Below are 11,039 nucleotides of genomic sequence, written 5' to 3'. Positions count from 1 at the left end.
TGAAAGGGCGCTCTTAGGGGCACTGCTGTAGGATTACAACCACGTTTTATGTAAAGTCTATGTCAATTTCCAATATGTGAGCAGTGATAACTTCATCATGTCTTCTATTCCTTGGTAATGTGCCTCCCACGGCCTGACCACACACCAAGCAATGTTAATAAGGGTAAAAACACTAATTTCTCTCTCTCTTTCTGTGCATCACTAGTTGTAGATGCACACCCCTGTAATGAGGACTTTGCTTTGTCCCTGCACCAGGCATGTGGGAACAAGGCTGGGTAACTTGGATGTGTGTCTTGAACACCAGTACTGCAGCCCAAAATATCCCTGTCACACACCTCATTCCCAGAGCAAGATAGAGCTGCCACAGTGACAGTGGTGCATCTACTCCCCTCCTTCATCAGCGACAGGGATGCCTAGCTGGGAGTCCTCAGGATCCCTGCTCAGGGTCCCTTCCCAACAGGAGTATGTCCCTGGCCAACTGCTGATCTGCATTATGGATAGGGATAGAACAAATCCCACTGGGTTCCAGGCAGATGCCACCATCTGGGAATAGTGATGGCCCTCATGCACAGTTTATGGCAGGTACCGTGCTGCTCTTGCACTCCTAGGAAGGAAACCTGAGTTCAGCTTCTGATGCAGATCCAGCTACAGAACTAGTCTATTCCTGCAGCAGCAAGTCACTAGCCATTGTACAAAACTGCTTCTGTATGCCAAAGCCAGGCTGCAGCTTCTGGGGAGCATGGGCACCCCTGGGGACAAATCCCTATGGCAGCACAGAGGAGTCCTGCACGCGCTCATGGCTGGTGCAGGGACACAAGAGTTCCATCATCCACATCCCCAGGGGGTGCCCAGCTACGTCAGGAAACTGGCATGGACAAAGGGCCCTGGCACTGCCAGGGGCCAGGTCCCGCTCCTACAGGGTGCTTAGCCCAGTCCTGTGTGCGTCAGCCCCCCAGGCATCTGGCAAAGGCTCTCCTCCAGGAGCCAAGGCACACGGGCTGGCTGCCCTGGGGGGTGGCATCCGGCTGCCACTCCCTGCCTGGTGGCTAGGGTCAGTTTCCTGCTGCCTCCAGGATTTGCTCCTGCTTGAGGCTGGATGCTGATGGTTTAAACATTTCTGGTGATAACATGGGAGTCGTGCCAGCTCCCAGGGTTTGGGTTAGGGCCAAGTGGAGAGTGGGATGGGAGTTACTGTCACCACCACCACAGTGACTGCCTGAGCCAGGCTGGCTGCAGCAGTGGGAACCCTTCTTGGCAAGGGTGTAGGTTACCAGCAATGCCACCAAAAGTACAGATGGGGAGAAGGAGGGTTTGTACATCGTGCACACCCTTGTAGCACTTCTTTGTAATGAAGTTGGGCTCAAAGGGACCTGTGCAAGAAGTGCATGGAAAAACACACATATTTTTTTCTTTTTTGCCACTCTTCTATTTTGTGCTTGCACAGGTTTAACTCAGAGGGGTTGGGGTTGAAACCCAAAAAGCAAGTGTCAGAAGACACAGCATGGTGGTGGCTCTTAGCTTGGCCAACACCGCCCTTCTGTGCCAACGGGCCAGGACCAGGCCTGGCTCTGAATCTTGCCCTTCCATTTCTGCAGCCCTGCCAGCTTTCCCATGTTGGTCACGGTGAGCAAGCCAAGACCCATTGCACACCCTCTTATCAATAACCAAGCTGGATGTTTGCCACACTAAGATCTGCACTAATCATTGAGCAATTTTGCCTTCAGAACAGATATTTATAAACTATGCTTTCTGTTTATCCAGCCAGGTGGAACATTTGATAGCTGTCTTTTACCACAAACACATTTTTAGCTGGAAATTACTCCCCCTGGTTATCTGTGAGTGCTGCCAGAGTTGACAAATGTCCCTGGGCAGGAGCTGATTGGCTCTGTGCACCCGAGGCCAACTTTAAATTTCAGCAAAGTGGGCACAGGCTCCACAGTCTGCCACTGGGACCTGCCTCCAGCGGGAAAAGGTAATCTTCTTATCTAGCTTCCTGCCTTGTCTCTCCCTAGCCCTTCAGCTCTGCTGTCCCTGAGCAGGGATTCTTCTGCTTTCCCTCTGGGCAAGCCACAGTGGGGATGGGGACATCCTGATCCTTGGCTGTGCACATCTCTCGAGCTTACATTGCTTTGGTACTGGTGATCTTTGTGCATGTATTTCCTTCTGGTGTTTTCTGTGGCAATACTGGTATGGTTTCAGTCACTGGGATGGACCTGCAAGCCAAAGCAAGGGTGGTTGGGTGAAAGCCTGCTGCTTTCTTAATTTGGATTTATGAACAGCTTTAGCTTGCAGCAACTTTAGGGGGTAATTTATTGCAAATATCCACCCAAGCTGCTTTGACAGAGGAAGTTAGGCAGTTCTAATAGCTGGTGTCAGAGCTCCCACTCAGAGCTGCTGGCTGTGCCCTAAGCACATGGTGAGAGCATTGCCCTTGGATGCAAAGAAGCAGGACAATGCCAAGAGCCACCTAAAATCCTGGGAAGAGCTGGGGTCACTGGAAAACCCTGCTGCCATGGGAGCTTTGGGATAGCAGGAGCTTTTGGGTTGCTGCTAATTATTGAACACCACAAGTCCCAGGAAGAAAAACTGCATCAATCTTCACTTTGTACCTCCAGGAGCAGCCCAAGATGCAAACACCCCTTGTCTGCTTGTGCCTGTGCCTGCTCAGCACAGCCCTCGCCACACCTGTGAGTATGGCTTTTCCTGGGTCCCCAGCATACTGCTGGAAGCATGAGATGTGCTATCCAGTGCATCCCAGCATGCTTTCAGCAGTGGGAAAACGTGGGTTGTAGTCTTGTACACCAACTCTGGGGAAGGGAGTAAGGTAAACAGCAGAGGTGAGCCCAGAAGAAATATATATATTAACACTGAGGTGGCTTCAGTTTAGCAACTGGGGCATTGCACAAGTGTCCGTCTGGGTGGCTGTACCTCTTCCCCTGGATTTCTGTGGATCTGGGATCTGCCCGGTGCTTTTGGCCTGCGAACAGCCTGAGCCAAGGCACGGGAGGGGATGTGTGGAAAGGATGCTCATCTTGCCCGTGTGGGGAACAGTGGTCAGAGGGGCATCCACAATTATTTTCCAGCTCTCCTTATTTGAAATTTTGAGGGATTTAACTAAAAACAGGGCAAACTAAGATGAATATAAAATAGGAGCCATTTTTGTCCTGCATAACTGTTGCTCAGCTTACTAAATAAACAGCTAGAGTGAAAGTATGCTCCTAGAAAAGGCTTGCTTTTTTGTCAGGGTAAGGAGGAGGGAAATCCCATCTTCCGTGAGACGGCCCCTCCCATGTGTGTTTTACCCCTTTCCCATGTATCTTTTACCCCACAGAGCAAGCTCTCACAACCCAGTCTGTATCAGAGCAGCCCAGGGGAAGGCAATAAATCAGCACAGATTTGCTTTTCAGATAGGAGCACAGATGGCAGCTAATGCTGCGCCGTGTAACCAGAGCTGTAATCCGGCCTTTGACACTGCTCACAATGAAACAACCTGGGAATATTCAATACTTTGGGGTGTGTTTCTGCCCCTTCAGCTGGGCTTGGGATGTTTCAGTGACTAATTTTTCTAAAATCAAAGAGGACTCCCCTCCACGGGGCTGTCTCACTCTGGCATGGAAGGAATGCCTGAAATGGCTTTGTGGAGCTCACAGGATGCTCCCACCAGTAGGTCCCCCAGCCCTGAGGGATGCACTAGCCAATACCCACCAAAAGATGCCAGGATAATCAGGGAGAGCTGGAAGCCTGCAAGCATGTACAGAAACCCAGCCACGAGGACACATAGGTTGGTGCTCAGTAGCTTAGTAAACACTGGAAACTCCACCAGTTAACCAGCTCCGGACTCTCATCACAGGCAGATCCAAGCAGTAAGCTGGAGCATTCTTTTGTGAGCAACGGTGCTGTGTATCAAAAATGCTCTGTGGTAAAATCCTCTGCAGCATTCTCCAGGAAAAGGTTATTTGTTATTTATCAACAATACCATATGAAAGCTAGCATACAATACAATCATGCTGTAGCAAAATTCACAATACTTTTCAGACTCTAGAAATGGGATTTTGACCTTTCCTACTACTGCTGTCTTTAAGTCATCACCCCAGGTAGTGCCTGGGAATTTGGTGGCTTATCAGTGCAGTTTTCCCACCCTTCCCTGAAGGTGGGAAAGGGTGGGTGGTCAGCACTCGGCACTGGCCGCTGCCTATTTGCTGAGGCAGTGTTTGATGCCTCAGCTCTTCCCTGTGTTTTGCTGCCCACAGGTGCCACCGCCGCTGCCTGGGAGAGGTGCTGGGAACTGTGTGGGACAACACCGGGTATGTATCCCTCTGCCACCTCCTGGGGCCTCACTGGGCACTGGTGGGACTCTACTACAGTGCCAGACACAGAAAGGGAAACTCCTGCCAATGCAATTCATAAGAAAATTGTGGGTTTTGGTTATTTTCTTCCCCACCAGATACTTCTGAAAAGCTGCAACGCCAAGCACGGCTTCTACATTTTCAAATATGTCTACTCATTCTCAACGCGGAGGAACCAGACACAGATAAAGGTAAGGACAGGGGGACACTGCGGGACCCTGGCCTGGCTGCAGTGCCTCCAGCAGCAATCCGTCACCCTGACCTGTCGCTTGTGTGTACTGCACAGAAAGAAGAGGCTGACCAGCAGAGTATCATCCCCAGCCACCGGCTGGATGAGGGCAATGCCAGGCAGGAGCCACCAGCTGGGTCAGCTGGGACAGCCCCAGAGCACAGTGACAACAGCAGCACCGAAGTAATTGAGTATGGGATTGTCTTCAAACCTGAAAACCGCAGCACCCCAGGCATCAGCAGGGATGGTCCCAGTCCTCACCCTGGCATTGGCACACGAGCGCGTGGCAGTGGTGGTGGCATGGGTCCCACCCCATCCAGCTCAGAGGGCAGCGGCGATCTGGATTTGGTGGTGGAAGTTGATGGCGGTGTTCCCATTCTTCCTCAGGGTGAACGCTCCAGTGAGGTTGTGGTGGGGAATAGGTCCAGGGTCAGGAGTGAGAATAAGGATGATGGTGCCCCCAGCGTGGTTCCAGTGGTGGGAGCTGTGACTGCTGGGAGAGGGAGGGCCCCTACTACCAGAGGAGCAGGGGATGAGGGCAGTGGGGAGGCCACTGTCTCTGGCCAAGGGCAGGAGGGTGTTAAACAGGATACAGGGACAGGAGGCATTGCTTTGTCCTCTGTCACTGAGAAGATGGAGGATGTCCAAGTGGATGCTGCAGGTGTGGATGAATACGCTTACGTCCCTGATTCAGGCAGTGTCACCATCACCCGTGGGAGCCTGGGCAGCACAGACAGGGCCGACAGCTTCACCCAGGTCTCTCCAGGCAAGGATGATGAAGTAAACATCTTCATTGGGAGGGCCAACATCCGTGTGGGGGAGCAGGTAACCACCCAGGCTGGTGTCACAGCGAGTAGGGAGAATGATGGCATCCCTGCTGTGGGGAGCAGCAGGCCCCTCCGCAGGCTGGATGTCACTGCAGCACCTAGTGGTGATGGAGACGACAGCATCCCTGCCCGCAGGCAGCCTGAAAGACTGGCCACCACAGCCACCCCAACCCATGAGGACAGAGTTACCAGCAGCCTCAGGGATGGCCGTCTCACTGGAGAGGATGAGGAAGGTGACACCACCGTTGGTGTTGATAGGGGACTGGTAACCCCTGTCCCCTCGAGAGTCATTAGTGGTGACATTACCAGCCCCACAGTGGCCAGCATCCATGGGAAAGATGATGATGAGGTGAGAGGAGAGGGGCAGAAGTCCAAGGGGAAGCCAGACCATGTGGCTCCCACGACCTCCCACCACAGGGATGACATGGAGGCCACTGTCACTGTCCCAGCCAAGGGGGCCAGCATCCACCCAGCCACTACTGAGGGGGACCGCACCACCCCATCCGTGACAGCCAGCAGCCACAAGGCAGGCACGGGTCCTGTGCTCGGCAGAGGAGGGAGCGGTGAAGTGGGGACAGTCACCTCCGCACCCTCCCGTGTAGAGGCACGGCCCGGGGCAGAGGTGAGGGTCCGTCCAGGGGGAGCAGGGCTGGACAAGCCACCCAAGATGGACAAAGCACCATTCCCAAGGGGGAAACCCGGCAGCTGGGTGTCGAGCCGGGCCCAGACAAGTGTTGGCGGCTATGATGGCGATGCTGGGGGCAGGTCTCATGCCACCAAAGCAGGAGCCAGCCCTGCTCCGCAGGCAGGGCAAGACACGGGCAGCATGGCAGCAGGCCGGGGCCAGGAGCAGGGGCGAGGCGCAGAGAGCGGGACAGCAGTGCCAGGGGCGGGGGGCAGCCGCCTGCCCGGGCAGCATGGCAGGAGGCTGGGGGCTGGGGCGCCGGGCACCATCGCGGCGCTGGGCCGCAGCCGGCAGCTGGACCAGGTGAAACGCGCCGACGAGCTCCATGTCCGCGAGCGGGCCTTCTACAGCCTCGGCGGGGCGGGCGGCGGCCCCCACGGCCCCTACCCCGGCCTCGGGAGCGCCGACAGCAGCCAGTCCTCCGAGGGAGACCAGGGCAGCCACAGTGAGAGTGGACAGACGGGACTGCAGCCCTCAGGGTGGGGATCCCCAGGGTACCCCCAAGGCCACTGGATCCAGGGGCCGCTCTGAGGCGCGGCCAGTATCCACCCCGCTAGCTCCAGCGGTGGAGCCGGGGGGTAACTCACCGTGTTTTCTCCTTGGCATCCTCCCTGTGGGCTGTGCTCTTGCCTGGGTGAGGGGCAGGTTGCTGGGGGGCACACGGTGCTTCACAGCCCAGGAACCAAAAATCACTGGTTCATGCAATCTGCTGTTAATCTGGGGGAGGCTGCGCATGGCACCGCAGCAGGAATGCACGGGTGTGCTGTGCCAGACAGCCAGGGAACAGCAGCTATGCTACAGGGCATAGGGTAGTGGTGTTTGTGCACTGATGCGAAGCAACTAAAGAAGCAGTGAGAAAAAGCCTCTGTCCTTGTAGTTTCACTTCCAGCCTACTGGAGAAATAAAAGCATTTCTGTACCTGAGGATCTGCTGACTCTGGTGTTTGCAATGGGACTTCAGGCAGTCACTGCCACAAGCAGCATGCTGGGGGTGGGCTGGTCCCTGGGCATAAGGGGATTTCTGGCCCCAGCACATTCCTAGCCCTGCCATTTCTTGTGGGACTGCAATTTGGCCAACAAGCCCCACACATCCCTCCCTTGGGATACCAGATCCTGCCCAGGGCCCTGGGCATCCCTGGGCTTGCTAGGGAGGCCCACAGAGCACCCTCCCCCTCGGTTCATCCACCTCCCCCAGCAAGAAGTCTCCATCATGCCCTCCTGATGGTACATTTCCTGGCCATACTGTCCTTCCAGGAGCACCATAACACTCTGACTGTGCCATCACCACTCCTGCCACTGGTCCCCACACACAGGCCAGACTGGGCTTTGACACACTGGAGCCATGCCCTCAGTGTTAATCAGAGTTAATCACTGTTTATGCAATTGCAGGTTGCTTTTTCTGTCTGAGAAGCTGCTAAAGCAGGAGTGTTCAGGAGCATGCCAGAGTGAAGGGCATAGTGGGAGAGGCATTGAGCCTCGAGCAGAGAGGTATTGTCTCAGCACATGCTGAGGGAACTCACCACCAGTGCTGTCCCCATGTAGGGAGTAGGTAGGAGCGGCCAGGAGCAGCCATGGTGTCAGTGAAGTACCCACAGAGTGCCTGCTTCCCTGCCCTCTGCACACCTGCATGCAGGGAAGTGGCAGATCCTGTTATGGGACACAGAATTGCAGGATAGTTTGGGTTGGAAGGGACCATAAAGATAATTTAGTTCTAACTCCCCTGACACAGGCAGGGATGCCACTCTCTAGACCAGGTTGCTCAAAGTTCCATCCAACCTGGCCTTGAACACTTCCAGGGATGAAACATCCATAGCTTCTTGCAGCACCTTGGTGCTTAGGGGTCACACATAGTTGATTCATGCTGGAACACTAGGACACTGTGGCTCACTGGAGCTATCAGTTACCACCAACTCTTGGGACTCTGCTTTGCTACTGCTCATTCCCTCCAGCAGAAAAAGTCAAAATTGCATGTGCCCACTATGGCCCCCACCAGGATATTAGGCCCTGGTGAGTCCAGGGAAGCTGCTCTGTGTACCTTGGTCCCAGTGTTGCAGAGACATGGAGATTGAGGCAGCCTGTGGCAAGGATTTGCCTGCAGTTTCCCAGGCTCGAGGCAGCATGCAGAAGACCCCAAGGGCTCATGGACCTCCCATGCTGGACCATCTGGCTCAGACTAAAAGGTGCTGCAGGGCTGCTGCCAGTCTGGGCTGGATAACTCACCCCTGGAATTGCCACAGCACATCACACCCCCAGATTTATGGACTATGGCAATGCTCTGAGGGTCTAGGGCTTAGCATGATTGCCTGGCAAAAGAAGAGGGTGGGTTTGGGGTCTCACCGCTGACAGGGTTGGAACTAAGGAGTTTGCAGCCCCAGCGTAGTGCCCAGGCCCCTCCATCCTCAGTCCTAACCATACCCTTGTCCAAAGGATTAAGCAACATCCTTAAGTGAGGGCTGGGCACCATCTAGTGGAATAAAAAGCCTGTTGCTGGGAATGTTTTGTGCTTGTTGAATGATGCCCGTTTCTGCCTGATGCTGGCGTGGGCACTGCTGCCATCTTGTCCCACTGCTTCCCTGAGGTCCTGGGGAGCGCTGCCTGAATGGCGAGGTCAGGTGTAAAACTGGCCAGTTCAGGTATTAATGGCATACACATAAACCAGCATTGACTCCTTGCACAGTCACTGCAAAAGCACCTGGAATATGTGTGTTGCGACTCTGGCTCAACAGCTGGGAGAATACAGTATTTTGGTATGTTCACCCTGAGCCCCCTGCTCAGCACCACAATGCTGCCTGCCCCTGCTCTTTCAAAACTCACCTGCCAAAGAGCACAAGAGGCCACTGAATATAAAAAGTGCAAGTTTCCCTAGGAAAATATTTTCCCAGAGTATTGGAGCAAATTGGTTTTTCCTTGCAGTGAAGGGTGAGCAGATGAGGGCTGGCAGGATGGGGGTTGGCAGGGTAACACTGCCCATCCCTCATGTTCAAGCACCTTTAAGCAAGCTTACAGCTGAGCTAGAGGTAGTCACCAGGTCTGGGAGAGGTTCTCCTGTGGCCCTTTGCTCTTTGGCTTGGCTGAGCTGCGTGTTTTTGAGAAAAGATTTAATTCAGACTTTTAATAAATATACATTTACATTGTGTTCCTTGTGTTTTGGGGTTTTTTTGTTGTTTTGGTTTTTTTTTAATCAAGGGCAGCAGTGATTTTTCTACAGGTGTTTCTTCACTCTGGGGCAGCAGAGGCTGTTGCTGAAGTGATTTAAGGTCATTAATCCCACCTTCTAAGTGCGTGAACCCAAGTGAAGAGTGATATGTACTGTCTGAGGGTACAGAACAAAAAAATAAATTGTCCCTAAAATCCCACCTACTCTTATGAATGCTAATTGTGGTCATGTGGCCAGGCAAGTATGAGTACACACTACTGCTTCAGGCCAGCAAGGTTGCAAAGAACTGCTAAAATGCATTTCAAAAGAAGTCTAAAAACCAATGATGTGCTCTGAGGAACCATTCAAATGGAGTTTTGAACTGTATGTTTTCAGCTACAGAGATCAGTGCTGGCTGTATGGACGGGGCAGGTGGTGCCCATCACAAATAGTCCTTCTCAGATGTTTTCTTGGCTGTGGGGTGGTAGCAGGAACCTCCTGGAAAGACAAGGGTGCCTTCCCTGTTGTAACACCATGGTTATTCAGAAGAGGGCTGTAAGAATCCATGTCTGGACGGGCTGTTTGGGTCCAATCCAGCCAGCCATGGACCCCAGCCCACACGATCTTACATAGGACAAAAGGCAAAAGACAAGAAGTGCTCTCCTCCACGTGGGGACAAATGTCCTCACTTTATTGACTTGATAGGAGACACCAGATCAGCAACACCCCAGATGGAAAAGAGGCCAGGCCAGCTGCCTCTAGGGGATTTCAAGAACTCAGAAAAGGGGGCTGGAGGAGAAGGACCACAGCTAATAGGTACAAGTGATGGGATGGGTGAGGCAGGAGCTGACCAGGGGAGAGACCACTACCATGGGGTACTGGGGAGAGGGGTGTGTGAGGGAAAAAACATGTGATAGGAGAGGGGAAGAACAAACCATGTGATATAACATAAACTATTCAGTGCAATATAAAGACTACTCAGAGCAAATCTCCAATCACCCAGTGCAAAACAACAACTAAATAAACTATTTAGTGCAACACAACAGAGGGCAAAGGCAGACAGCCAGAGAGAGCAGTTGAAAGCATCACCTCTCAAATGAGACTGAGCATGGCTACAGGACAATAATGATTTTCCTTGTCACCTGCTATAGGTACTCAGTGAGACCCATCTTCATCCCTTGCCAAAGACCAGGGACTGAGAGGGACTGCACAATCCCAGCAAACCTTTCCTCCCAGTGCTCAGCATTCCTGCTGCTAAGCTGGCAGCCAAGGCTGGGCAACTGCATTGCTACAGTCAAGTAAAGGCACATTTTGATACATGGAGTAAAATGCAAATCTCAGTGACACAAGTAAAAAATTTTAGCCAATTTTATAATCTGTTTGGGGCCTCTTTTGGTAATCCTTGCCTATTTCCCTGCATCCTCATGGTAGCTTTAGAGGGACTGGTCTGCAAGGTTTCTTTGGGGAGCAATTGCCTTGCAGCTGGATACTTTGTTAAACAACATCTTATACTACATCCACCCTTAAATTACTTTGTGGGCCCTTCTCTGTTCATCAGGATACCCCTGATTTGGGAGAGTACAGAGCTGACAATCTCTGGCCAGTGAACGGTAAGTTTCTCACTTCCTTAGGTTCTCTGGAAAAAAACTTCTCTTGCAAAAAATCCTGGCAAACTGTAGCCTTCGTGTGAAAATCCCAATGCTATTCCTCCAGGTGATCAAAATACCAAGCCAGTCAGTCTGGGTTCAGCTTAGGCTGTTGGCTATAATTAATCTTTTAAGTTAGGGAAGTTGGTAGATACAAACTACTTCTGTCAT

The 11,039-nt window shown here is 52.8% G+C and overlaps 1 protein-coding gene across 1 annotated transcript; it reads left to right on the top strand.

Annotated features, from left to right (window-relative positions):
• The first annotated feature begins 1,945 nt into the window (after positions 1-1,945).
• LOC120496052 (ovocleidin-116-like) lies at positions 1,946-6,955 on the top strand. The gene is made up of 5 exons (XM_039696094.1): positions 1,946-1,972; positions 2,616-2,687; positions 4,251-4,304; positions 4,445-4,537; positions 4,633-6,955. Exons 2-5 carry the CDS (start codon positions 2,628-2,630, stop codon positions 6,616-6,618), a joined length of 2,193 nt encoding a protein of 730 aa, XP_039552028.1. The 5' UTR covers positions 1,946-1,972; positions 2,616-2,627; the 3' UTR covers positions 6,619-6,955.
• Positions 6,956-11,039: the final 4,084 nt, after the last annotated feature.

Source organism: Passer montanus, unplaced genomic scaffold (genome assembly GCF_014805655.1).
Source record: "Passer montanus isolate IOZ18808 unplaced genomic scaffold, ASM1480565v1 scaffold95, whole genome shotgun sequence".
Classification (NCBI taxonomy): domain Eukaryota; kingdom Metazoa; phylum Chordata; class Aves; order Passeriformes; family Passeridae; genus Passer; species Passer montanus.
This window is presented reverse-complemented; position numbering and strand designations above follow the sequence as displayed.

What these genes read in the sequence shown, in the direction of transcription:
- LOC120496052 (XM_039696094.1), top strand. Translation starts at nt 2,628, where the DNA reads ATGCAAACACCCCTTGTCTGCTTGTGCCTGTGCCTGCTCAGCACAGCC. An exon ending in ACTGTGTGGGACAACACCGG is followed by an intron (nt 4,305 to 4,444) that starts GTATGTATCCCT and finishes CTTCCCCACCAG; the next exon opens with ATACTTCTGAAAAGCTGCAA. An exon ending in GGAACCAGACACAGATAAAG is followed by an intron (nt 4,538 to 4,632) that starts GTAAGGACAGGG and finishes TGTACTGCACAG; the next exon opens with AAAGAAGAGGCTGACCAGCA.